The sequence below is a fragment of the Agelaius phoeniceus genome (genome assembly GCF_051311805.1).
Source record: "Agelaius phoeniceus isolate bAgePho1 chromosome W unlocalized genomic scaffold, bAgePho1.hap1 SUPER_W_unloc_1, whole genome shotgun sequence".
NCBI classification, from domain to species: domain Eukaryota; kingdom Metazoa; phylum Chordata; class Aves; order Passeriformes; family Icteridae; genus Agelaius; species Agelaius phoeniceus.
Window position 1 is genome coordinate 6,471,194 of NW_027509866.1, and position 27,913 is coordinate 6,499,106.

Sequence of the window (27,913 nt, forward strand, 5' to 3'; positions counted from 1 at the left end):
ACAGCAGGGTCTGTGCCAGCAAGGGCTGGGAGGAGACACCTTGTCCTGAGGCCCTGGGGCCTCCTGGCACAGCCCCAGCCCGGCTGGGCACTGTCAGCCCCTTGTGCTGCCCTCAGCATCCCCCCCTAGCCCACATCCCAGTGGCCTCAAGGATCTGCTGCAAGGAGTCCCTGGGGAGCCTTGCTCAGCAATGGCCCTGGGGGCTCCTTCATGCTCCCTGCAGGGACTGCAGCTTTTTCAAAGGACTTTGGCTTTGGCTTTTGCCTTGGAGGCTCTGAGAGGTCTCTGCAATCCTGGCCTCCAATTATCTGCTGTAATTAGTCCCTGGAGAGCTTTGTACAGACACTCAGTGAGGCTCATTAATGCCTTGAGATACTCAAGGTTTTTAAGGTACTTTATGGATTTAAGAATTTTTTAGGTACTTTCAAGGATTTTCCTTCCCACACTGAGTCTCTGAGAGGTTCTTGTGCCATCCTGGCCTCTAATTCTCTCCTCCATGGAGTCCATGAGGAGCCTGTGTAGGGTATCTTCCCCCTTTCTGTTTTACAACAAAGATGGAATTGAGAGAATTTTGTAAGACTTTCTAAAAGCATCCAGATAAACATGGGACAATTAACAATACAACAACAACCACTAAGAGAATGAATAGTCCTGTTTTAGCTCGACATCATCCAACCCTTTAGTCCCTTGGATTGGAAGAGTTTTTTGAACCAGTCTTTGTTTTCCACTTGAAGCTTCTTGAACCCTTCCTTCAGTACCTGAATGCTCTTGTGGATTGACTCGCTGTGGCTGGAGAGGTTCATGCAGCACATGCCCTCAGAGTCTACACAGCCATGCCTATGTGCCCAGAGTAAAAACTCTATCGCTGTTCTGCAAGGTGGCGTGTCTGATGGTCTCTGTGTCTGAGAGCAGCCACTCAATGTGAGGGAGGCAGCATTGGTTTGCTTACTTAACAGGCACCCAGGATGGTCTGATTGCCCTAAAGCTTTAGCTGCAGCCACCCAAGGTAGTCCAAATTGGCGGTGCTACCATCCGATACCTGGATTAAAGCTTTCAAAGCCATCTCTTTGATATCATCCAATACTTCTCTGGGGATACCTGCTGCTTGATCATCTTCTAGGCTGTGTTGTCCTTCTCCAGCTAGATGGTTGATTGTCAATTCTACCCTTGCCTCATTATTAGCATAGTCTGCTATTAATTGATTTAGTAAACATTTCCATCCCCCTTCCTACAGGGTGTATTCTGTACGTTACAACCACCTGGTCATGATATAATTTAAATTATAGGGGGTTAAAGCATGTGCTGTAAACATGGCCCTCATTAGGCCATTAAAACAAGGTAAGTCCCTCCTATGGTCTTTAGCTGCCTTACACAGATCCTTGATTTCCCCATAAACCAATGGCTGATACCTGGGATTCTGCCCCCTTCTTTCATAACATACAGGGGCAATGAGGAGTTTCGAGGTTATTTGCCAGTCTCCTTCCTTAACTGCTTCTTTCCGGATCCTTTCCTAGTGATCTTCTGGGATTGAGGGGCGAGGTGGCTCTGAGGAATCCAAACTGTCTTCTGGGGAGGAAGAATAACTTGGAGCAGAAACATTTGGATTAGAAATAGTATGACAGTTGGGCTTAGTATCTTGGATCATGGGGTTATATTGTTGCAGGAGGGTGAGGCAGAGGGTGCTGCCATTTTGTCAGGTGTTGGGGAGGAAAGGCCTTGATTTAGGATGGCGGACTTCCAGGCTGCCCTTCTGGAGCATGGCCCAGGGTGGAGGTGGAATGATTGACAGTGGGGGCGTGACCCGCAGTTGTGGGGGTGGAGTCTGGAGGTTCGTTCAGGGCTGAAGAGAAGGCTGTGGTAGCAGGAAGTGGAGGAGCCAAGATGGAGGGAGGACAGTCAGACTCACGGGCATATGGAAAATTTTTAATGACCCACTTCATGATTGATTTTAATTTGTTCTTTGAAGATATTTGGTCATGATCAGTGAGAATTAACTTAAAGCATCCATACACACACCTTTCTACTTTGGACATCCAGCTGCCCATTTTTCTCTTTCTCTGCCTTACGTGGAACAGCCACTGGAACACCCCAAATCAGTTATGGGATGTGGATGCATATTGTAAAAACACAGTGGCAAAATGGGCAATAAATGTCCTGCGTTTCCCCAAACCCACCTGCAATCCTATGCAGGTGAAACTGTCGCTGTCCCTGTGGATCCTGGCCGAGGTCCATCAAAGCAATGATGAATCTGCCAGCCCAGCACAATCCAAAATCCTGGGGAGCGCTGGCCTATCCATCAGCTAACCCCAGCTGACATGACTGAATGTCAGGGCCCCTGTTCGGGCACCAAAGGTCGCAATGAGGGTGGCTGTGACAAACCTTTCTCGTTCCCCAACTTCAGGGCAAGGGTGGTGAAAATGAAAAGGAGCAGATGCTGGGGAAGATGAAACAGGAAAGCCTTATAAATATGATTGCCTGTCAAAAGATTTTGAGAATATGGAAACTATAAGTGAGATTGAAATGAAATCAAGCTTTGAGATACCAAGCCTTAGTTACTGAACAACTGGAAAACAATGATATGGCCAGCTGAAGGTAATCTTCTTTTGATGAAACAACACCCTCTGCTTGCAGACAGGTCCAAGGGTCAGAGCAGACCCTACTAGCTTGGCAGAAGGGGTGCAAAGAGTAGTTTTTAGGGTTTAAAATGTAACACAGTATGGTAATGTAATGATTCTCATAGGCTGTATGTAAATGCTATAAGATTTGTATCTTGTACCAGATTGGTTAGTGAAAATTAGAATATGCAGCACAGAAGAAGATTTATTGTATTGTAATGGGAACTCCCCTCCTCTTTTGGGCATCCATTTTGGGCGCCTCTTTCGAGCTCCTCTCTCGGGCCTGCTCCGAGCTGTGGCTGGCAGCTCCAAACAAGGCCCCTGCACCCACACCCTTTGCAATAAACCACAAGTTCCAAGACCTGGCTTCAGAGATCTCTCGTCTCCATCCGTCCCAACCATCCTAGCCCCCAACGCTCCTACAAGCAGGATCAATGGAGTTGCCCAAAAAGAACTTTAGTAACAGGGTGAAAAACAATAAACATGGAGAAGTCGAGCACAGTAGGAGGGGTGGGATTCAAAGACCTGAGATAAAGGCGAAGCAACAATATATACACTTGAGGGTAGAACTCTCTAGAACAATAACCCTAGAGGGGAAACAAGTAACCAATAGGGGAGGAGAACTTGGACAATTGGCATAACTAAAGGCTTATGGGGGAACTCTCAAACTCACCCTAAGTTAAACAAATGATTCCCAGGGCTGGAAACTCATGCCCAGTTCTTCCAGGGTAAAATCTGTCTGACTCTGAGTTACAGCTGGGCTAACTCCCACACCGCTGCTTTGCTCTGGCCCCTTGGGACCATGTGGCCCAACAGAGCCACAATGATGTCCTTGGTTCCATGAGGCTCCACAGTGTCACAGTGGCCCCTTGGATCCATGGCACTCACAGTGTCACAATGGCCCCTTCATTTCACAAGGCTCAAAAAGGTCACAACGATCTCCATGGTTCCTCAAGACCTAACAGAGTCACAATTGCTCCTTGGATCCATGGTACCCTGCAGGGTCACAATGTTCCCCTTGGTTCCACAAGTTCCTACAGTGTAACAGGTTCCACAAGGGCCTGCAGTGTCACCATGGCCCATTGGTTCCACAATGCTCCGCAGTGTCACAATGGTCTCCATAGGAAGGAAACAAGTGAGCCCCAGTGGTGCAGGGGCAGATGAGAGGCAGCCACCAGAGGCCAAGGCCAGCCAGACTTGACTGTATGGGCAGATTTTTTCTGGGAGTAACCCTTGGATATAGGGAATTTTAGATGCAGAATCCCAATTTTGGCCATGGGTGCCTAGACAAGAAAGGCAGTTCTTTCCCATAGGAATAAAAGCACGGAGCCCCAGTGCTTCATGGTGAGATGGGAAGTGGCGCCTGACATGTCAAATTCAGTGGGACCTGTCAGACAGCCCCCAGGAGGCCAAGCCAGGCAGACCTGTTCCATGCGGGGCCAGGGCCGGGTCAGGCCTTGGTTTGTGGTGGGACAGAGCCCCGCCCCCAGCAGTGGCCTGGCAGAGCTGTCAATCACACAGCAGGGGCGGTGCTAACCCAGCTCTGATTGGCCCAGCTGTCAATCAATCACACACTACCAGATGCATCTATCCTGTCTCTGATTGGACAAGCAACTGGCAGTCCCACCCCAGGGGCGGGGCCATGAAGGCCCAGGGGCTTAAAAGCCGGAGCACGAGGCCAGCCCAGGGTCTGTGTCTTGCTTCTGCTGGGGTTCCTTTTGTTGGTGATGCTGGAACCCAGCCGTTGGTACCCATGTGCGTGTCTTTCTCTGGATCTTCTGTCTTTCTGTTGTTTTCTATTTCTTCTCCTTCTAATCATACTTACCTGGATCATTTTTGGATAACTTAAAATCTTTAAAGTATTTTAGGTTAAATGTGTGGGAATCCAGGGTACAGGGAATATTTCTCTGTCTGCTCTGAGGAATCCTGACCCCCAGAGAAACACTGCCTTGAACCTTCACCCATGGAGACGACTTCCAAGACTTTGAGATAGATTAGAATTTAACCAAGTGTGAAATAGATCAGAGGATAGTATAGTATGTCACTTGGGTGAGAAACTTAGTTTTTGGGATTTTTAGAATGGTGTAGATAGGAAGCACAATGGAGGAATTGGGGTGTAGTCCCTGTCTTCTTCTTCATCTACTCCATTTTCTGCAGTGTTGGTGGCACAGGGTGATTGGTCAAGGAAAGCACAGTGCAGAGGTTATGTGGTCAGTCAAGGGATGAGTTATTGGTAAATAAGTAGAAATAATGTATGTTTTAAGAGTTAATTAAAATGAGACAACTTTAAAAGACCTTGAAACTGTACATTTTGGCGACATTGTGCGGTGCTTTTCCAGCACCCTGAGCCTGGTGTGGACAGCAATGCAAAACTTTAGATAAGATAACAATAAACAAGAAGCTGAAGAGTGAAAAAGTCCCATGCATCTCCTTTTACCTGGCACAGAACTGATACAGGAGGGTTTCCCCCATCCAGGGAGCCCCCAGAAAGGCCCAACATAAAACAAACATCAATAACGGGTGCCCTGACAATGTCTATAATAAGTTGTCTCTTTTCCATGAAGTTGTTTACTGAAGGGTGTTGTCTTAATTGGTTAATCATGTGAAATGTGTTGATTAAATGACCAGTGAGGTCCACCTGTAGAAAACCAAGATATAAAAGAAGAGGATTAAAAAAACAGGTGGCTTTTAGCCCTTAGCCTTCTGATCTGAGTCTGTGTCATCGCTGATTCAATGGTTACATTTGGGGATCTGTGGGGGCTGTTGGGGATCCTTTCTGTACCTTGTGACCCAACAGGAGCTGCTCTAATAAACGCTGCCTGAAGCTCCCACTGTGCCCATGAGAGGAACCCCTGTGAGTGTCTGGGACATCCCGGCTCTTTGGCAGCCTGGGCACTCCTGGGATGTCACCGTGGAGCCCCCGTGAGTGCCTGTGACAGATGGGTGCCTTTGCAGCCCAAGGTGCCCTGGGATGTCACCGTGGAATGGCTGTGACTGCCTCTGACCACCGGGCTCTTTACCATCCCCAGAAAGCCCTGGGAGGTCTCCATGGAGCCCCTGTCTCTGCCTGTGACATTCCAGCTGTGGAAGAGCCTGGAGACTCTTGGAAAGTCCCCATGGAACCCCTCTGAGGGCCTGTGACAAATCTGATCCTTAGCAGGCAACCATCCCCAGCCCCCTGTTGCTATGGTCAGTTTCCACGACAACCATCACCAGGACCCCTGTTGCTATGGTCAGTTTCCATGGCAACCATCACCAGCCTCCTGTTGCTATGGTCAATTACTATGGAAGCCATCACCAGCCCCCTGTTGCTATGGTCAGTTTCCATGGCAACCATCACCAGTACCCTGTTGCTATGGTCAGTTTCCATGGCAACCATCACCAGCCCCCTGTTGCTATGCTCAGTCCCTTGGCAGCTCCATGGAGACCCCATGCCGGGGTGGTTGCCATGGACACCAAGTCAGGCCTGCAGCCAGAGCCCGTTGCCATGGCAACCATTGGCAGCCCCATCCCAAGGCCCATGGGATCCCAGAAGCACAGAATTGGCTGAGCTGGGAGGGACCCATCAGGATCCTCCAGTCCAACTGCTGGCCCTGCATAGGACACCCCAACAATGCCAGCCTGGGCCTGGCAGCGCTGGCCAAACGCTGCTGCAGCTCAGAGAGCCCTGGAGCTGGGACCCTGCCCTGGGGAGCCTGGCCAGGGCCCCAGCAGCCTCTGGCCAAAAACCTTTTCCTGACATCCAACCTGAGCCTGCCCCGACTCAGCTGCAGCCGCTCCCTCCACTCCTGTCCCTGGGCACCAGAGGGAAGAGGTTCCCACAGCCCCAGCCAGGGACCCACTCCAAAGGCTGCTGCCATGGCCACCAGGGCTGCCACCAGCTGGGATTCTCGGTTTCCACGGGCCGGGCTTCAGCAATGGGATTCCCCAATTTCCTGCTCCCGCTAAAACCGCGCTGCCCTCACTGCCCTCCCGCCTCCCATGGAAAGCACAAAAGGCAAAGATCCCGGGCTGGGAGAAGAACAATTTATTGGGAACAGCAACCAGATAAGGAACAAACAGAACAAAAACAATATTGATAACAGAAGAGATTAATAAAAGATTTACAGGGAAAACTAAAACACAACTCACTGGGTCTGCCTGGCCACAATTTCTCCTGTCTGGAAAGGACACCCTTCTCCTCAGGGATAGAGAGAGATTCCCTTTCCTGCCCCTGGCAGTGTTTTGAGGTGGGACTGAATGTAATGACAGGGCCATGACCAGACCATCATGTTTTTCCATCCCACGTCATGTCACTGGGAGGGACAGGAAAAGGGACAGGTGTCTTCCCAGCATGGATCACAGGGAACATGGATCACCGAGGCTCTTCCCAACGTGGGGCCTCCAATGGAGGATGAATTTGGAGTAGTGAATGAAGCTTTTCCTGAAACTGGGGCATTGGCAGGGCTTCTCTTACCGATGCCTCCGTTGGTGTCTGGTCAAGTGAGAGCTGCTGGTGAAGCTCTTCCCACACTGGAGACACTCGTAGGGCCTCTCCCCAGTGTGGATGCGCTGGTGCCTGATGAGGTGGGATTTCTGCATGAAGCCCTTCCTGCAGTCAGTGCAGCGGAAGGGCCTCTCCTCTGAGGGAATTCGCTCATGAAGGTAGAGACTGGAGCTGGTCTGAAACCTCTTCTGGCACTCAGGACATTCATAGGGCCTCTCCCCAGTGTGGATGCGTTGGTGGGTGATGAGGGCAGAGCTGCAGCTGAAGCCCTTCCCACACTCCCCACACTCGTAGGGCCATTCCCCAGTGTGGATCATCTGGTGGCTGATCAGGGTGCTGCTCTGCCTGAAGCTCTTCCCACACTCCAAGCACTTGTGGGCCTTCTCCCCATTGTGAAGCTGCCCATGGACCACCAGCTCTGAGCTCTGGCTGAAGCTCTGTCCACCTTCCTGGCTCAGGGTGGGTCTTTCCTCCTCAGAGCATAATGGCTGGGTTTGGAGCCCCTCCTCCTGTGGGATCTCTGGGGTTTTTCCTCCACGTTGGAATTCTGCACCGTGGAGCCATTTAAATAGGCCTCTTCCACGTGGTTCTGCTTTGGGGATTTCTCTTCCCTGGTCTCCATCCTCAGCTTCTTCCCTGGGAGAGGAAGGCCAAGGAGAGGATGGGATTTGCCTTCGTGCCACAGGGAAGGGGAAGGAGATCCCCCCAGTGCATCCCCAGCAGGACGGGGTTGGCAGCAGGGTTGTCCTGCAGCCGGGGGCTGTGCTGGGCTGGGAGATGGAGCAGGAGAGAGGGGGAAAAAGGGCACTGACTTCCTCCTCACCTGCCTGGGTATCCCAGGGCTCATTCCTCTTCCTCGCAGCCTCCTCCTCCATCCAGTCAAGGTTTCGGGATGAGAAATCCTGTTCTGGGAACCAAACAAAGGGTGCACACATTGTCTTTTTTTCTGGTTAGAAGGCAAACCTGGGGGAGAGTCTAAGTCAGATATACAATTTTATAAGAAAATGAAGATCAAGGCAATGATACAGAAACACTGCCTTAAACTGACAGAGTCAGGATATAACCTGACACCTTGTTGCTGGTCAGGCTGGTGGCAGCAGTCCCATTAAATGGTGGCTGCAGTCCTGTTGGAGTGATGAAGGTGATTCTGTCCAAGCAGTGATCCTGTAAAAGGGTCTGGTCTTCCTCTGAAGGTCCAGTGGTGGTTCTGGAGCTCTTGTCCTCTGGGAATCCAGTAGGCAAGCTGCTCCTGGTGTTGCAAGGCTCACCTTATATGCAGGTAGGAATGCTTGGATCCTCCCCCTGGGTGGAGCCTCCCACAATGGGATGATGGAATTTGATCAGTCCTGCAGTGACACTCAATGGCCCATTCCCAGAAGATATCTCCCCTGGAGGGCGTTATCAGGGCTGAGTCATGGAAGAGATCAAGAACACTGCCCCACCTGTTTCTAGCAGTTGATGAAGATGGGGATTGAAAACATGCATTTGGTTCCATCTTACACTGCAGCCTGAAACAGTGGGGTAATCCCTGCTCAGGGGGTGAACACCACCCCCCTTACCCAAACTGGCTCAGGTGTGAAACCCCCACCCTGGGAAGGCCACACACACACAGGGGACAATGTCACACTTGCCCTGCTCCAGGGGAGGTCTCTGTCCCTGTCACTCCTTTTCTCTCCCCCCCTTTTCTCTTTCTTTCCAACTCTCTCTCTACCTCACATTTACTGTTTAATAAAATCCACGTAGGGTTTGGTCTTGTTAGCACCTTAATTGATGCGGAGGCATCTCTCCGGAAATTTTCTTAACCAAATTGCAACATTATTTTGGCACAGTGAGTTCAGGGCACTGTTGTCTGGCTCCAAGTGCCTTTGACAGCATCATGGTTCCCTCCTCTGAGGAGGTTGTGGTTCTCTCTGGAGGAACACTTGGAAACAGTCCCTCCTTCCTCCTGTGGAACTTATGGGAGAAATTATGAGGAAAATGGCTGTTGTGGGTGGCCAGGAAAAAGAAAATATTTTGTTGTCCTTCCTTGAAAAGTTTCTTAAAATCACAGGGGGAGAGGGAGCAAATGATATCAGAGTGACTGATAAAGTTCATTTACTCCAAGTGAGGAACACAAGGCTGCTAAAAGTCCCACAAGAAGCCCAGCTCAAGTAGCCAAATTCCCAAATAACTCCAGCCAGGGGTCTCCGGGAGGATTTTTTTGGAGAGTGTTCGGAGCCGGCAGATCCCGGACTCGAGCCCCGGGTATCTCCGGGCTCCCTAAGAGGAGCTTTTTTGGGGGCAGAGGAGCCGCGATCGCCCCTCGGGAGGGTCCCGGGGGTCCACGTGGGGATGGCCCGGTACCGACGGGGCGGGACATTGGTTTTGGGGATCCCCGTGAGAGCCGGGGCTGTGGAACGGGGGACCCCCGGGGCGGGGAGAGGGGAAGGGGCGATACCGGAGCTGGGGCACCCCCGGCAGCCCGGAGATGAGGCGGGGACGGGACCCCCTGACCCTGACAGGGGCGCATCCTGGGGTGACTTCATGATGCTCATGCCCCATCGGTCCCTTTAGCCCAGAAATGAGTTCTGCACCTTTAAGGCTGGTTCTGAGAGCCAAGGGGAGGAGGAAGAAGCTGCAGTTTGTTTTCAGACACTGCACTCACTCCTCCACATTCCGGCTCCTGGATGGACAGAGGGCAGGACAGAGCTCTCCTTTTCTTTTAGTTAGTTTTTAGCTCTTTGAGGCAGAGAAGTTCCCCCAACTGTGTTTTTTTCTTTTTCTTTGGTGCTGTTTAAACCTGCTCTGGACTGAACACCCAGAACACCACCGGCAGCTCCCGCCTGTGGACCACCGGGCTGAGCCTGGGCCTCGGCATTTCCAATACAGGCGGGACTGATAAGAGACTGATAAGAGACTGATAAGACACTGAGTGAGCCAAGCCCCAGCCCAAGGAGGGACTTTTGGAGTTTGTCACCTATTTTCCAGCAGCAGGAGGTTTTATTGCTTAATATTGTTCAATTTTTGTGCTGGTGAATGCTTTGCCTGTTAAATAAAGTGGTTTTTTCCACTTTTCTCCAAGGAAATATTTTCCCACACTGGCTGAGGATGGTGCTGCTGAATCTGCATTCCAGAGGAAACTTCTTTTGGAGGTTTTCAACCAAATTTGCCCTAAAGCAGGACAGGGTGGTGGGAAGAGGGGGGAACCCCAAGTGGCTGGATTGAGGGGAGCCTGGAGAGAGGGACCTTGGGACCCCAAAATCTGCCTGCATCCCTTAGCAGGACCCTGGAGAGGGGGGATCCCCAGGACCCATGGGATCCCCAACAGCCCAGAGACAGGGGACCACCAGAACCCCAGAGGGATGAGACTGGAAATGGGACACTCCTGGTGGCTTTGTTTTTATACACTCTTTATTTTTGGAGGTTTTTATGGACATCAGGTAACTTCTAGAGATGGACTTGGGCAAGAGGAATCCCCAATCGAAGGCATTCACACCTTGTTTCTCCCCAAACCAGGATTTTCCCCAAACCTTCCCACAGTGACATCCCTGCTGTCCTGCTCTGGGTGAGCTCAGTCCCAAACCTGACCCTGATCCTGGTCTCAATCTCACTCCACGTTTAGACACACTCACAGTTCTGTATTTAATCTCATCCCAGTGCCAGACTCGTCTAGCCCCAGACCCAATCCCAACCCCAGCCCTAAAGCCAATCCCATGTCTAGCCTTAACCCCAATCCCTGCTCTAATCCAAATCTCAGCCCCAACTCCAAGCCCAGCCCCAATTCCAGCCTCTTCCTAAATCCTCAGCCCCAAACCAAATCCCAGGCTCAGCCCCTCTGGGGCTTTGGGGGTGTCTCTGTCCCTGTGACCCCGATGATGTTTGGGTGGGGTCCCAGCAGGGCTGAGAGGGACAGAGACCCCCCCGGCCTCGCCAGGGGTGAGAAGGTGGCAGAGCCCCCCCAGCCCCGAGCAGCCTCAGCGGTGAGAGGGACACAGAGCCCCTGGTGCCCAGCCCTGCACAGGCATTGCCTGAGGCCAGAGGGATGGAGACCCCCCGAGCATCCCCCAGGGCCAGGGGACAGAGAGCCCCGAGCATCCCCTGGGCTGAGAGGGACAGAGACTGCCCCGAGCACCCCCTGGCACAGGGGAGAGAGGGAGGGAGACCCCCCAGGCATTCCCTGGGTGAGAATGATGGACACCCCTGGGGAATGGCCTGGGGTGACAGGGACAGGGACAACCCTGGGGAATGGCCTGGGGTGACAGGGACAGGGACACCCCTGGGGAATGGCCTGGGGTGACAGGGACAGGGACAACCCTCCCAAGCCCCTCCCAAGCATCCCCCAGTGTGAGAGGGTCAGTGACCCCTTGACCATCCCCAGGGCACTGGACAAAGTAAAGTTGTTTCTTGACAAAAATCAAACTTAACCCTACAGAAAATGCCTTGAATTTGCTCTTCCCAAAAGTCACTTGTGGTGAAAACAGAAACAAATCCCAAAATTCAGTAAACTCACAGTAGAAGCAATTTTGTGGCAATTCCAAAATCCATTGGTCCTGCACAGCTCCAGCTCTGCTGCTGGCACATTCTGATAAAAGAAACGTGGAAATTCGGCCCAATACATTGCGATACCTCTTTTATGAAAAGATTATAAAAAGGAAGGGAAAGCTCTGTGTAGATGTCACAAAGGTGACAGGGAAAGAGAAGAAAATTATTCTTAGATTTGGCAAAGCCCCCGGCCTGTGAAAGAGAAAAGGGGGGACAGCCACGGAGTGACAGGGACAGAGACCTCCCCTGGGGCAGGGCAAGTGTGACATTGTCCCCTGTGTGTGTGGCTTTCCTGGGGTGGGGGTTTCACACCTGAGCCAGTTTGGGTAAGGGGGGTGGTGTTCACCCCCTGAGCAGGGATTCCCCCACTGTTTCAGGCTGCAGTGTAAGATGGAACCAAATGCATGTTTTCAATCCCCATCTTCATCAACTGCTAGAAACAGGTGGGGCAGTGTTCTTGATCTCTTCCATGACTCAGCCCTGATAACGCCCTCCAGGGGAGATATCTTCTGGGAATGGGCCATTGAGTGTCACTGCAGGACTGATCAAATTCCATCATCCCATTGTGGGATGCTCCGCCCAGGGGGAGGATCCAAACATTCCTGCCTGGATATAAGCTGAGCCTTGCAACACCAGGAGCAGCTTGCCTACTGGATTCCCAGAGGACAAGAGCTCCAGAACCACCACTGGAACTCCAGAGGAAGACCAGACCCTTCTACAGGATCACTGCTTTGACGGAATCAAGTTCATCACTCCAACAGGACTGCAGCCACCATTTAATGGGACTGCTGCCACCACCCTGAGCAGCAACAGGGTGTCAGGTTATATCCTGACTCTGTCAGTTTAAGGCAGTGTTTCTGTATCATTGCCTTGATCTTCATTTTCTTATTAAATTGCAATTCTGGCTTAGACCCTCCCCAGGTTGCCTTCAAACCAGAACAAAACTCAATGTACTCATCCCTTGTTTTCCTCCCAAAACAGGATTTCTCATCCCCACACCTTTACCAGATGGAAGAGGACTCTGAAAGGAAGAGGAAGATGTCCCAGGACACCCAGGCAGATGAGGAGGAAGTCAGTGCCCCTTTCCCCCTCTCTCCTGCTCCATCTCCCAGCCCAGCACAGCCCCCAGCTGCAGGACAACCCTGCTGCCAACCCCATCCTTCCGGGGATGCACTGGGGGGATCTCCTTCCCCTTCCCTCTGGCATGGAGGCAAATCCCATCCTCTCCTTGTCCTTCCTCCCCCTGGGAAGGAGCTGAGGATGGAGACCAGGGAGGACAAATCCCCAAAGCAGAACCACATGGAAGAGGCCTATTTAAATGGCTCCACGGTGCAGAATTCCAACGTGGAGGAAAAACCCCAGATATCCCACAGAAGGGGGGGCTCAAAACCCAGCCCAGGGTGCTCTGAGGAGGAAAGACCCACCCTGAGCCAGGAAGGTGGACAGAGCTTCAGCCAGAGCTCAGAGCTGGTGGCCCAGGAGCAGCTTCACAATGGGGAGAAGGCCCACAAGTGCTTGGAGTGTGGGAAGAGCTTCAGGCAGAGCAGCACCCTGATCAGCCACCAGATGATCCACACTGGGGAATGGCCCTACGAGTGTGGGGAGTGTGGGAAGGGCTTCAGCTGCAGCTCTGCCCTCATCATCCACCAACGCATCCACACCAGGGAGAGGCCCTGCGAGTGTCCCCAGTGTCAGAAGAGGTTTCAGAGCAGCTCCAGTGTCCACCTGCATGAGCGAATTCCCTCAGAGGAGAGGCCCTTCTACCCAGACTGTGGGAAGGGCTTCAAGCAGAAATCCCACCTCATCAGGCACCAGCTCATCCACACTGGGGAGAGGCACTACGAGTGTCCCAACTGTCAGAAGAGGTTTCATAGAAGCTCCCATCTCCTCCAACACAAGCGGATTCACTCAGAGGAGAGGCCCTTCCTCTGCCCAGACTGCGGGAAGGGCTTCAAGCACAACTCCACCCTCATCACCCACCGGCGCATCCACACTGGGGAGTGGCCCTACGAGTGTCCCCAGTGTGGGAAGAGCTTCACCAGCAGCTCTAGCTTGACCAGACACCAACGGAGCCACCAGTAAATGAAGCCCTGCAAATGCCTCGATTGCAGGAACAGCTTCATGCACCACTCCAGCTTCATCCCCCATGGGAGAACACACATTGGGAAGAGCCCTGGTGATCCATGTTCCCCGTGATCCATACTGGGAAGACTCCTGTCCCTTTTCCTGCCCCTGACAATGACATGATGTGAGATGGAAGAACGTGAGGGTCTGGCCATGGCCCTGTCATTACATGCACTCCTACCTCAGTTCATTGCCAGGGACAGGAAAGGGACTCTCTCTCTCTCTCTCCCCCTGAGGAGAAGGGTGTCCTTTCCAGACAGGATGAAATACGTGGCCAGGCAGAGACTGTTGTTGATGTTGTATTTTTCCGTGTAAATAGTTTTACTTATCCTTTCTGTTGACAATATTGTTTTTATTCCTGTTTGTTCCTTATCTGGTTGCTGTTCCCAATAAATTGTTCTTATCCCAGCCCAGGATCTTTGCCTTTTGTGCTTTCCATGGGAGGCGGGAGGGCAGCGAGGGCAGCGCGGTTTTAGCAGGAGCAGGAAATTGGGGAATCCCATTCCTGAAGCCCGGCCCGTGAAAACCGAGCATCCCAGTTGGTGCCAGCCCTGGTGGCCATGGCAGCAGCCTTGGGAGCGGGTCCCTGGCTGGGGCTGTGGGAACCTCTTCCCTCTGGTGCCCAGGGACAGGAGTGGAGGGAGCGGCTGCAGCTGAGTCGGGGCAGGCTCAGGTTGGATGTCAGGAAAAGGTTTTTGCCCAGAGGCTGCTGGGGCCCTGGCCAGGCTCCCCAGGGAAGGCTCCCAGCTCCAGGGCTCTCTGAGCTGCAGCAGCGTTTGGCCAGCGCTGCCAGGCCCAGGCTGGCATTGTTGGGGTGTCCTGTGCAGGGCCAGCAGTTGGACTGGAGGATCCTGATGGGTCCCTCCCAGCTCAGCCAATTCTGTGCTTCTGGGATCCCATCAGCCTGGGGATGGGGCTGCCAATGGTTGCCATGGCAACGGGCTCTGGCTGCAGGCCTGAGCTGGTGTCCATGGCAACCACCCCTGGCATGGGGTCTCCATGGAGCTGCCAAGGGACTGAGCATAGCAACAGGGGGCTGGTGATGGTTGCCATGGAAACTGACGATGGCAACAGGCGGCTGGTGATGGTTGCCATGGAAACTGACCATAGCAACAGGGGTCCTGGTGATGGTTGTCGTGGAAACTGACCATAGCAACAGGGGGCTGGTGATGGTTGCCTGCTAAGGATCAGATTTGTCACAGGCCCTCAGAGGGGTTCCATGGGGACTTTCCAAGAGTCTCCAGGCTGTTCCAGAGCTGGAATGTCACAGGCAGAGACAGGGGCTCCATGGAGACCTCCCAGGGCTTTCTGGGGTGGTAAAGAGCCCTGTGGTCAGAGGCAGTCACAGCCATCCCAGGGCACCTTGGGCTGCAAAGGCACCCATCTGTCACAGGCACTCACGGGGGCTCCATGGTGACATCCCAGGAGTCCCCAGGCTGCCAAAGAGCTGGGGTGGCCTAGACACTCACAGGGATTCCTGTCATGGGCAGAGTGGGAGCCTCAGCAAAAGATTTATTTATTTTTTTGGAGAAACTCCTGCTGAGACATGAGGTGGAGAAATGACACCCAGCACCCACCATGGATCTTCAAACCCCTGTAGGGCCCCTAGACTTCTAAAATTCCTTCTAAGAGAGGAGACTGGGAGTGGCTGGATCCAATCCCAGACCCAGACTTTGTCAAATGTGTAAAAGACTGGACAGGTGGAATTCAACTTCAACCAGATGTGTCCCACAGGATTATTGATGGAATAGCAGATAAATTGGTATAAATACGGCTCTGAGTGATTCTGATCATGATCGGACAGAAAGATCTTAACCAGAGTTATTTACTCCACAGTACAGGAGCTATAACACATATTAGAATATCGTGCTCTAGGCAGCAATTTTGAAGTTTACAGGGCCTTGCTGGAGTTGTTGGAGCCCATTGCAGGCAGAGCCTCCTGCTCCAGCAGGAACTGCCTTTCCTGCACCATCAGCAGGGCAGGTCCCGCTGCAGGAAAAGCCCCAGGCCAGCCCCAGCACAGGGAAGGCCTCAGGCACAAGGGCAGAGTGCCGTGCTGGGAGCTGTGCCAGGGAGAGCCTGAGGCACCAAAGGCACCTTGGCAGCAGCAGCTGCTTGCAGGCCATGGCCAGAAGCCTCCCTTGGCAGCCCGGCCTGGTGGCCACCACTGCAGAGCTGCTGCCTCAGGGCTCATTCCTGGCTGGCCTCTGAAAAGCCACTTGTGCTCCAGGAGCCTGACTGGGAAGCCATTGGCCCCAGCACCTTGGGGACAAGATATCAATGACAAAACTCTTCATGCCAGCAGAGCCAAGGCAGGGGCAGAGCAAAGGGCAGAGCCAGGCCCAGGGGACAGGGCTGCCATGGTGATGGCTGTGAGGTCACTGCCCCTGCAGCAGCCTGGCTGCCCTCAGCAGACATTCTAGCCAGAAGCGTTGTGAGGGCACCCAGCACATCAGAGAACCCACACTACAGGAATTCTGTCACTGGGGAGGGCAGGGGGTTTCACTAGAACAGGTTGGACAAAGCTCATGCTCTTGGGTCGGGGCATTCCTTGGATGGGGCATCCACTTCTCTGGAAAAACAGTTGCACCTTCATGCCACTTTCATAATTGTAAAATATTTCCTCTTCTAACAAATGTAAATCTGCCCTCATTCAGTTTAGAGATATTGACTGTTTTTCTCTCATGGCAAGATTTGGGAGAAAATCACTTTGATCAGTATTTTTCCATTTTCACAGACCTTGGAGAATACCCAAAAATCTCCCAAGGTGGGATTTGGAGGCCTCATCATAAAACCAGCAGGGAGAGGCTGATGGCTCTGGGGTCAGTGGGGTGGAGACTGAGGACAGAACAGGAATAGCCTGGGAGGGATTGGAGAGTGGTTTCAGAGAGGCTGGAGCTTGTCTTCCTAGTGGGAATGAGCCTGAAGAAGACATAATAGCACCAAGGGCAGCTGGGGAGGCCCAGAGTGGACACCAGGAAAAAGGAATTTCCCTGCCAGGGCAGGGCTGTGGTGCAGCACGTCCCCCAGCAGGAGCCTGGAGCAGCCCAAGGCTTTGTGTGGGCAGGCAGAGGCAGGCAGGAGGCAGAGCTGTCAGCAAAGGAAGGGGCCAGCCAGGTGGGGCAGCCGGGGGATGCCCACAGCCTGCAGGGACAGAGGCGCAGGTTTGCTCAGCACCAGAGACACCTTTGCCTTGCTTGTCCCCAGCTGTCATCACTGCCACCAGTGTTCTGCTCTACCTGGAACCTGGGGACACTTTCTCAGTCCTGTCCCTTAGAAGGATCAATTTTATGCATGAGAAACCTCACTTTGAGTTCTTGAGAAGTTCTTTGAGCACACTCTGAGGGACTGAGTCTGATGCAAAGAGCATCAAAGCCCCAGAGGGTCATTACAGCCCTTGTGCTGTGTCTGTGCTGCTGGGCTGGGCCGGGCTCCTGGCCAGAGGCAGCTCCTGGCAAGGGCAGCAGAGCTGCAGAGAGACAGCTCTGGCCAGGAGCAGCTCCTGTGCACAGCCCAGCAGGCCTGGGGCACTGCCAGGGCCCCTCAGGGACACCAGCAGGGCACAGACAGAGCTCTCAGGGGCTCAGCACTGGCAGGGGCTGTGGCATGTCCCAGAGGGGGCTGTGTCACAGCAGCTCCTCTGGGGCTGTGTCATGGAGGCACAGAGCAGCTGTGATGTCAGCAAGGGGCTGTGTGACAGCACAGAGTGGGCTGTGTGAGGTCACAGATTGGGCTATGGCATCACAGAGTTTGTTGTGTGAGGTCATTGAGCAGCTACAGCAACATAGTGGGGATTCTGTGACATCCCAGAGCAGGCTGTGACATCATGGCATGGCTGTATGACATCACAGAGATGGCTGTGAGGTCAAAGTGTGTGCTGTGACATTACCGAGTGGCAGTATGACATCACAGAGAGGGCTTTGTGGCATCACTGAGGAGGTTGTGGCATCGCACAGCTGTCTGTGACATCATAGTATGAGGTCATAGAGCAGATCCTGCCATCATAGAGGGTGACTCTGTGACATCAGAGAGTGGGTTCTGACATCACTGGCTGGCTGTGTAACACCATAGACCTGGCTGTGACATCACAGAACAGACAGTGTCATCACAGGGTGGCTTTCTGACATCACTGCGACATCACAGTGCAGCTGCATGACATTCCAGGGTGACATCCCAGATTTGGCTCTATGATGTCACAAGGGTGTTGTCTGACATCCCAGAGTGTGCTGTGATGTCACAGGGGGCTGTGTGACATGACAGGGGCTGTGTGAAAACAGAGGAAGCTGGGAGACATCCCAGGGGCTGTGTGATGTCACTGGGGAGGTCACTCTGCCCCGGCCCCCCTCACAGTTCCCCCCAGAGCAGTCCAACCCTGCTCGTGCACAGCGGGGTCCCCTGTCCCCCCGGGTCCCCCCGCCCCCGGCGCCGCAGCCTCCCCCAGAGGATGTTCCACGAGATCGACCCCAGAGCCTGACACGGGGACGGGGGCCGGGGCCCTGGGGGTGGCACAGGGGGACAGGGACCCCCCGGCAGCATCCCCGTGTCCCCCAGGGCCAGAGCCTGGGCCAGGGCTCCTTCACCCTGGTACCAACGAGGCCTTGAGAGCGCTGAAAAAATCCCCAGCAAGGGATCAGCAAAAATCAGATTTAATTTTAAGGGACAGCACCACAAAGTTCCTTGGCAAGAGTCACTCTGCTCCTGACTGGACACTTCAGGCACACCAAGGAAACAAAGCAACAACAAAACCAAAGAAAATCCAGGCAATCAAACCAGAAATGAGCCAAGAACTATCCCTGTGTGTGTGTGTGACACAAGGACAGTGAGGGCAAGGATAAAAGGAATACAGCCCAAAAGCTTAACAGAGGTCAAAACTAACAGGACTTAAGTTAAACCTTAACCATAATTGATACCTTAAAAGAACAGCACTTAACAGTATTTAACCTAACTTATAACCCATGACTTACTTATTTGGCAGTATTTAATTTACCTAACAACTTCTATTAAAAGTAACAACCTCACAAAAGAACAACTCTTAGAAACATTTACTTGGCTTAGACCTTGTGACTTAACCTTCCTGACAAGGACCAACCGACTCAGCTATCCAAGGCTCTCAAACCCCTCAGAGAGCAGCATTTCTGCCACATTTCCCCAGCACAGGCACTCCTGTGTGCACACAGACAAAGAGTCAGTGCAAGGCACCTGGGAGAAATTCCCCTCAGGGCAGGAAATGCTCCCTCTGGATCCTTTGGCATCTCCCCAGCGGGTGGAGGGTTGAGCCTGGAGGAGTGGGGGGATCGGCCCAGGCTCCGTCATTGTTGGGGATCCCTGAGTGCAGCAAACGGGAGAGTTCCCAGCTGGGAGAGGCCCCACTCAGAGGGAGTCGCTGGCCCAGGAGAGCTCCAAGGGCTCCTTTTGGAGCGCTGTTTGCAGGGCCCCAAGAGAGGGGCTTCAGTCCCAGCAATGGTTCATCCTGGCCGCACTTGGCACCAACAGCTTTCTTTGGCAGGGTGAGAACAGGGATGTTGTGCCACGGAGGGAACAAAAGCAGTTCCCAGGGCTGCTCCTCCAGAAAGCAGGAGCTGGTTGGGCAGCAGCAGTGCCTGGAGGAGACAGTGTTTGTGATGAGCTGCAGAGGAGCTGAGCCCAGGGGCTGTTGGCCAAGGCCGAGCCCCAAGGAGCATTTCTCAGCTGGCAGGGCGGCCTGAGAAGGGGAGGGGGGAATGCAGCAGCACAGGGCCCATGGAACCAAGGGAGCATTGTGACACTGTGGGGCCCTGTGAGACCAAGGGACCATTGTGACACTGTGGGGCCCTGTGAGACCAAGGGACCATTGTGACACTGTGGGGCCTTGTGAGACAAAGGGACCATTGTGACCCTATAGGGCCCCATGGAATCATGGAGACCCTTGTGAGCCTCAGAAACCAAGAGGATGTTCTGACACTGCAGGGCCACATGGAACCAGTGAGACCATTGTGACACAATGAGGTCCCATGGAACCAAGCAGAGCATTCTGACATTGTGTGGCACCATGGAACCAAGGATCCTTGTGATGCCATGGGGCCTCATGGAACCAAGGGCACCATAGTGACACTTGGGGGATCCATGGGACCAAGGGGATCATTGTGACATTGTGGGGCCTGTGGAACCACAGAGACCATTGTGACACTGCAGGGCCAATGGAACCAGGAGAACACAGCACAGATGTGTCTTGTTTGACATCCTGGGGGCTACCTGACTGGTCCAGCTGACCGTGGCATGAGGAGGGTCTCTTCTCATCTGCTACTGAAAATCTGGAGATCTGTGCCTTCCTTGCTATGGAAAAGAACTGTCCTCCTCCAGGTGCCCATGGCCAGAATTGGGAGTTCCGCCTCCAACATTCCCTGTTGTGACAGACTGAAGGAGATTGTTAGCTCAAAACATTTCATGTGTGGGGGAGGAAGGGTCAGGTCCAGCCTTGCCCTGCCCTGGAACCCCAGCCCTGCCCTGCCCTGGAACCCCAATCTCCCCAGAGCCTCTATCCCAGCCCAGCAGTGGCTGCCAGTCCCTGGCACAGCACAGGCAATGCTCCACAGCCACCTCTGCAGCCCCAGCCCAGCTCCTGAGGGACCAAATGAGCCCAAGCCCCACCTGGGGGAAGGGCCCAGGGAGACCAAGGGGTATTGAAGGCTGACCACAAGGCAAGCACACATCTTGACCCTGCATCCTCTTGGAATTTCCATCTGAATACTGCTGGAATCCAGGAGTTGGTATCTCTGTGTGTGTGCTTCTCTGTATCTTTTTTGTCTTTCTCTCTTTCTGTGTCTTATTCTTCTGTTTCTCTTGCAAATTTTGATTAACATTACAATGAACAGGCCTAGAGTTTGTGAAGTTGAATGGGCCAAGTCAATGCTTTGAGAAATGTTTTTTGTTGATTGAATATCTGCTGTAGTTTGACATAAGAAGATTTTTTAAAAGTAATATAAAAGTTTTTGTGTAACTGACAATCTGTTAAACCACTGAGATAATGAACATGCCTCTGTTAAACACAAATATTAAAGATGAAAAACCCAGGAGCCTCCTCTTTCTTTTCCAGTCAACAAAGAAGCAGCGGGCCCCAGCCCTGGCCCCCATCTCAACCAAACCAAACCAAACCAAACCAAACCAAACCAAACCAAACCAAACCAAACCAAACCAAGCAACCCTGCCATGGGCTGAGCCCCTTTCCCCCTCCCCAGGCCGCCCCCTCCCCATCGGCCCCATTCTGACCAAATCAAACCCCAACAACTCCCAAACAGGAAAACAAAAGTGGCTACAAAACCCCAACCAGAACAAAGCCAGCCACAGCTATTAAAATCTCACCATGAAGTCCCCTCCCCCCAACACAACTAAAACCCAAAACCCCTAAAACTTACAACCCATACAAAATAACCCTACAACTAAAATTAAACAAAAAGCCCCACAAAAGTGAACCATAAAGCCAATCCTAACACAACTCAGCCACAACCTCAACTACAAGTTACTGGCAGGTCAGGTGTTAACCCTTTCAATACTTCAATCCTCTATCAAGTAAAAGGAAAAAACAAAATACAAACATATAAAAAAATTATAAAACCATCAAAGTCAGTAAAGAAGAAATGAAATCCCCAATAAAAAATAAGAAAAAATACCTTAATCTTAAAAATAAAATCCTCTTATAAATGATAAAGAAAAAAATTCTTTTTTTATAGCACTTACAATTATAAAAAAATAAAAATATTTAAATTATTATCAAACAAAAACCTGCATACTAAAAAAAAAATTAAAATAACTGTAATTTCATAAAAAGTTTAAACAGGAAAAGATAAAAACATAATCCAGTACCCCCAAGAGAAGATCTCTATTTCCAGAGATAAAAAAAAAATTAAAAGTAAAAAATAAAAACTTTTACCCTTAAACAACTCATCTTTAAAACAGTACCCCATAAGTTCACATGGCCCATCCACAAGCTGTAAAAAAGCTTCTGGCAATAAAAACAATTTCACAATAACAAAGTTCCCCAGACAACTCTTATCCATGACAAAATTAAGAACCACAAAAACCGTAATTTTTCCACTGGCAAAAAAATCTCCATAACCTTAACAAGAAAAATTTCTCTCCCAAAGTAAACTAAAAAAAGACTATTCTAGAAATAGTAAACTAACTAGAAATTTTAAGTTTAATTTCTTTACATTGTCAGTAAAAAGAAAAAGTTGTAAAGAAAAAAAATTGTTCCAAAGAGTTTATTTCTATTCTCACTACCTTTTTTCTTTAGGCTGCTTTTATTGATATTTTCTTTATACCCTTTTAAAATTTTAGACCTACTTTACCTTTCTCATAATCCTATTTCAGAACAAAATGTATAAATATTAAGCAACATTAAAACACATCACACTCATCAATACATTAAGAAATCTCAAGATAAGAAAAATCTTAAATTAATAACCAGAACCACTAAAATATCATGATAAACATTTTGCCAAAGTTTCTCTGATTTTCTAAAGTTGCCAGTAAATGCTGCTTTGTTGTTTTGAGCTCCTGAGGATCTCTTGTCAGTATTCCTCCAGTGCAATCGACTCAGAGTACACAAACAATTGTAATTCCTTTTAAATGTCTCCTTGAGAGAGTTGTTTGGGGGATGGGAGTCAGGGCTTGTGTGTGCTGCTTGGCCCAGCCCAGGCAGGGCTTTCCCAGCCACATTCCACACTCCATTGCCCAGCTGGAGCCGCTGGTGCCTCTGAGTTGTGCTGCCCCAGCCCCAGGGACGCTCTCCTTGTCTGCCCATTCCCCCACGGTCTCTGGGCAGGGATGGCCTCACTGGGGGCTGCTGACATCCTCAGCAACTTGGAGGCTGCTGCTGAATTTCACTGCTCCAGAGGCTTGTTCAGCCTTCAGCTCTTCAGTGCAGGAATTCTGTGTCCCAGGGCTCATTGACATTCAGAACACCTGAACAAGCCAAGCCTCTGGGAATAATTTGATTTTAATTTTCAAATCTTTTGTGGTTAATTAGACAGATCTCAGTAGTATATCCACAGTGAATGTAATCTATTAAAAAGACAGTGAGAAAAAGATTTTTCAGGACCTGTTAAGTTTTTTTCCCCTGTTAATTAAATGATATGTGCAATCTGCAATTGACACTGAGTCCAAGTACCTCCTCATGCCCTTTGAATAGATATGAAAATCAAGACCCTTCCTGGCTGACAATCAATCAGGCTCTGTCCCTACCCCCACCCCACCATTTCCCCCATCCAAGTCCTGGCACTCAGAGCAGCCTTGTGCAAATCTGAGCTCCCTCCAGCCCAGGCTGCACCTGCAGCTTTCAGCTCCTTGGCTCCAACTCCCACCTGCTTTCCTTGCAGAAGGAGCTGCCCGAGACACAGAGGGATGTTCATTTCTTTTCAGCCAACAAAGCCAAGGGAAGGCACAGCTCCATCAAATGCAAAAGTCATTCTTCTCCCTGGCTCTGCCCTGCCCCTGATCCCCACAGCCTGTCCTGTTTCCTTCATCCCTGCATTGCCAGGGACTCTCTGGGACAAGGGAGCTCAGCTCTGGGGATGGAGGGAGGTCCAAGTGCAGCCCCTGTAGTGGGAACCACAACTCATCAGGTTTCTGTCCTTTGGGGGTCAGGAACTGGTGAGAGTCAGAGTAACAGAAAGTTTCTCTTCATGGCCAACACACCATGGTTGAACAGGACACAATTTAATAACAATCACGCTCTTCCCTGAGCCATGTGCAACGTCCCAGCAGTGTCTGATGAGTCCACCACCCAAAAGTGATTTCCATCCTAAAAGTAATTCTAGACAAATGTGTCTCTGTGATAGATATAAAAACAATGAAGTTCTTGTATCAGGATGCTCATCCTGGAGTGGGGACAAAACAGCTCCAACAATTCCTGATTTGCAAAGCTGTCAGTGGTGGATGGAGAAGGGAGGTCAGGCTGCTTTTGGTGCTGAGGAAATGCTGAAACCAGCCTGACTCATTTCATCTCCTCCTGTCCTGGCTGATCTCCCCTCTTTCCCCTTCCACCCATTGGCTTTTGTCTCCCACCAGGCCCCCGGTGAAGAGCCTGGCTCTGTGTTCTCCATCCCCTCCTCGCTGGCACTGCCAGGCTGGGATGAGGAGCCCCTCAGCCTTCCCTGCTCTGGGCTGGACAAGCCCAGCTCCCTCAGCCTCTGCTCACAGCCCAAGGACTCCAGCCCCACCTTGGAGGCCCTCCCCAGACCCTGCTCCAGCTGCCAGACATCTTTCCTGCCCTGGGGCAGCCAACCCAGGCCACAGTGACCTGGATAATCCCCGTCCTTGATGTCCTGGTCACACAGCCCTGGCCCCTTGTCCCCATGTCAGGCTCTGGGCTGGATCCTGTGGAACATCCTTTGGTGGAGGCTGTGGCTCCAGGTGGGCCGGGGGGATCCCGGGGGACAGGGACCCCGCTGGGCATGGACAGCATTGGACTTGTTGGGAAAAACTGTGAGGGGGAGCTGGGGCCGAGTGACCAACCCAGTGACCTGACACAGCCCTGCTGGGATGTCACACAGCCCCTCTGGGATGTCACACAGCCCCTCTGGGATGTCACAGCCTGCTCTGTGAGCTCACAGCCCCTTCTCTAATGTCACACAGCTGGTTTCTGATGACACAGCCTGCTCTGTGATGTCACAGAGGCAGTCTATGATGTCATAGATCTCGATGACCTCACATTTCCCACTCTGTGATGTCATATCCCACTCTGTGACCTCATGTTACCAGATGATCAATTGCCTACACCAGCTGAGCTGACACCTGGAGCTTGTTCTCCACATCCCCAGGCCTATGGAAACCACACAAGGCCCATTGTGTGAGAAGGGGAACTGGAAGTTCAGCAGCCTCAGGGTCCTGCCAGCTCAGCCAGGCCCACTGGAACATTGGGGTCCACAACCACCAGGGACCAGCAGAGAGACCCCCAGGACAGAAGAACACATGGGTAAAGGGGAGGGGGAATATGTTAATGATTTTGGGGAAATGATTATCATATGTGGGTTTAGTCCAAGACAATCAATGAATATGTGTGCAAAATAGAGAATATAAACAGAAACTTTCCTGTACTCAGCCTGCAGGGCTTTGGGAGGAGCTCTCCCCCGTGCATCCAGCTGAATAAAGAATGCTGCTTCTTAATGCTACATTGGGGTTAAGGAGTTTTCTGTTTTACTAAATTTTTGGTAACATTCCCACTGCTAAGGAAAGCTCTGTCTGCTGCTGTTCACAAACAGAGAAGGGCTGGGGGCGGATGTGGGGCTCAGAGGCTGCCTGGGGCACAGTGACCATGAAATAATCAAGTTTTGAATGTTCTGTGAAAGAAGGAGGGGCAGCAACAAATCTTCTACACTGGAATTAGGAAGGGCAGACTTTGGCCTGTTTAGGATGCTGATTTGGGGAGTACCAAATTGGGTACTGATTTTTTTAAGGAGAAACAGCCCTTAAAAACAAAGAGGGCTGGGAAGGATGGACACATTTCAAGAAAGTAATCTTAAGGAGGAAGGAGCAGCCTGTGCCAGTGTGGCAAAAGATGAGCCAGTGAGGAAAAGGACTGGCCTGGCTCCACATGGAGATTTTGTGGGAAGTCAAGGGGAAAACGGACTGACAACTCAGGAAGTGTTTAAGGATGTCATTAGGTTATGCAGAAAGAAAAGTTGAGAGCTGAAAACTCAATCAGAACTTAACCTATCAGCTTCTGTAAAAAAATAAAAATGTTTTTATAAAAAAAATTATAGCAAATGGAGGGAGAAGGAGAACCTCTACTCTTTATTGGCTGCAGTGGGGAATACAATAACTAAAGATAAGGAAAAGGCTGAGCTACTTAAAACCTTGTTTGTCTCAATTTTTAATATTAGGACAGGTTGTTCTCAGGACAAGTGTTCTCCTGAGCTGGTAGATGGGCACAGGGAGCAGAACAGCCCCCTGGAATCCAGGAGGAAGCAGTTGGGGACCTGCTGAGCCACTCAGATGCTCACAGGTGTACGGGATCAGATGGGATCCATCCCAGGGGGATGAGGGAGTTGTGGATGAGCTCCCCAAGCTGCTCTCCATCATTTACCATCAGTCCTGGCTCAGCAGGGAGGGCCCAGAGCACTGGAGGTGCCAGTGTGAGCCCATCCCCAGGAAGGGCTGGAAGGAGGAGCTGGGGAACTCCAGGCCTGTCAGCCTGACCTGGGTGCCCGGCAAGGTTATGGAACAGATCACCTTGAGTGCCACCACAGGGCACCCACAGGATGGCCCAGGGATCAGAGCCAGCCAGCGTGGATTTAGGGCTGGCAGGTCCTGCCTGACCAACCTGGTCTCCTTTTATGCCCAGGTGACCCACCTGTGGATGGGGGAAAGGCTGTGGATGTTGTGTGCCTGGACTCCAGCAAAGCCTTTGACTCTGTCTCTGACAGCATTCCCTGGAAAAGCTGCAGCCCACGGCTTGGGCAGGTTCCCTCCTGGCTGGGAGATTTAAGAGCTGGCTGGAGGCTGGGCCCAGAGAGTGGTGGGGATGGTGCTGCACCCAGCTGGTGTCCAGGCACTGGTGCTGTCCCCAGGGATCTGTGCTGGGCCCAGTCCTGTTTAATATCTTCACTGATGATCTGGGTGAGGGGATCGAGTCCAGCATTCACAAACTGCAGATGGCACCAAGCTGTTTGTGAGTGTGGATCTTCTGGAGGGCAGGACAAGAAGACCCAGCCTTAAGCTGCACCAGGGGAGGCTCAGGCTGGACAATAGGAAGGAGTTCTTCACAGAAAGGGTGAGTGGGAACTGGAATGGGCTGGCCAGGGGGGAGGTGGCAGAGTCACTGTCCCTCTGCAGTGGCACTCAGTGGCATGGTCTGGGTGACAAGGCAGTATTAGGGCATTGGTTGAACTTGATGATCCCACAGGTCTTTTCCAGCCTATTTGATTCTGTCATTCTCTGATGATTGGGACACTCTGGGGCCATTGTGACACTGCAGGGCCTCCTGGAACTAAGAGGACCATGGTGACACCATGCAGCCCCACAGAACCAAGGGTTCGATGGTGGTGCTGTGGGGCCAAATGGACCCAGGGAGTGCCCCGTGACACTCTGGGCCCTCGTGGAACCACAGAGGCCATTGTGACACTGCAGGGACTCGTGGAACCAAGGGGTTTCACCATTTTGACACTGCAAAACCAAGGAGACCATTGGGAGACTGCAGGGCCCAGTGGAACCAAGGGGCCGTTCTGACACTGCGGGGCCTCATGGCACCAAGGGGACATTGTGACACTGCAGGATCCTGTGTAACCAAGGGGCCACTGTGACACGATGGGGCCTCAAGGAATCTGGAAGAACGTTGTGACACTGTGTGGCCTGGTGGAAACAAGGAGTCCATTGTGACACTGAGGGGACTTGTGGAACCACAGAGACCATGGTGACAGTGTGGGACCTCATGTGGCCATGGGGCCATTGTGACACTCTGGGGTCCCATGGAACCAAGGGGACCACTGTGGAACTGCAGCACCAACAAGAACATTGTGACACTGTGAAGCCCCATGGAACCAAGGAGACCATTGTACTCTGCATGGTCTCATGGAACCAAGGAGACCAGTGTGACAGTGCAGGGCCTGGTGTGAGACCAAGAGGCCATTTTGACACTGAGGGGCCCCATGGAACCAAGGACATCTTTGCAGATGACACCAAGTTGGATGTGAGTGTTGATCTGCTGGAGAGTTGGAGGGCTCTGCACAGTGACTTGGACAGGCTGGATCCAGGGGATGAATCCAACAAGGTGAGGTTTAACAAATCCAAGGGCCAGGCCCTCATATTTGGGCCCAGTGCTACAGGCTGGGGACAGAGTGTCTTGAGAGCAGCCAGGCAGAAAGGGACCTGCAGGGACTGATGGACAGCAGGCTGGACATGAGGCAGCAGTGTGCCCAGGTGGCCAAGAAGGCCAATGACTCCTGGCCTGGATCAGGAATGGTGTGGCCAGCAGGAGCAGAGCTGCTGGGCCAGCACTGATCTGCCCCCAGCTCTGCATACAGACATTGCTGCTGCAGCTCCACAGAAGGGAACACAAGGGCATCTCTGGAAAAAAACTTTGCTGGGAGATCCTTTAGTTCATTTAAAGCTACATGGAGTGCAGCCCCTCACCGACACAATCTGTGGCCACAGGAAAAATGGAAAGAAACAAAATGAGAAATGGCACAAACAT

General features: G+C 51.9%; 1 protein-coding gene across 1 annotated transcript in view; it reads left to right on the top strand.

Annotated features, from left to right (window-relative positions):
* LOC143692469 (uncharacterized) overlaps positions 1-27,913 on the top strand; it is a 279,232-nt gene that overhangs the window by 162,283 nt on the left and 89,036 nt on the right. Inside the window, exon 3 of the mRNA XM_077172701.1 lies at positions 13,109-13,228. Coding sequence (XP_077028816.1) covers positions 13,109-13,228 — 120 coding nt within the window. The remainder of the gene's footprint in view (positions 1-13,108; positions 13,229-27,913) is intronic.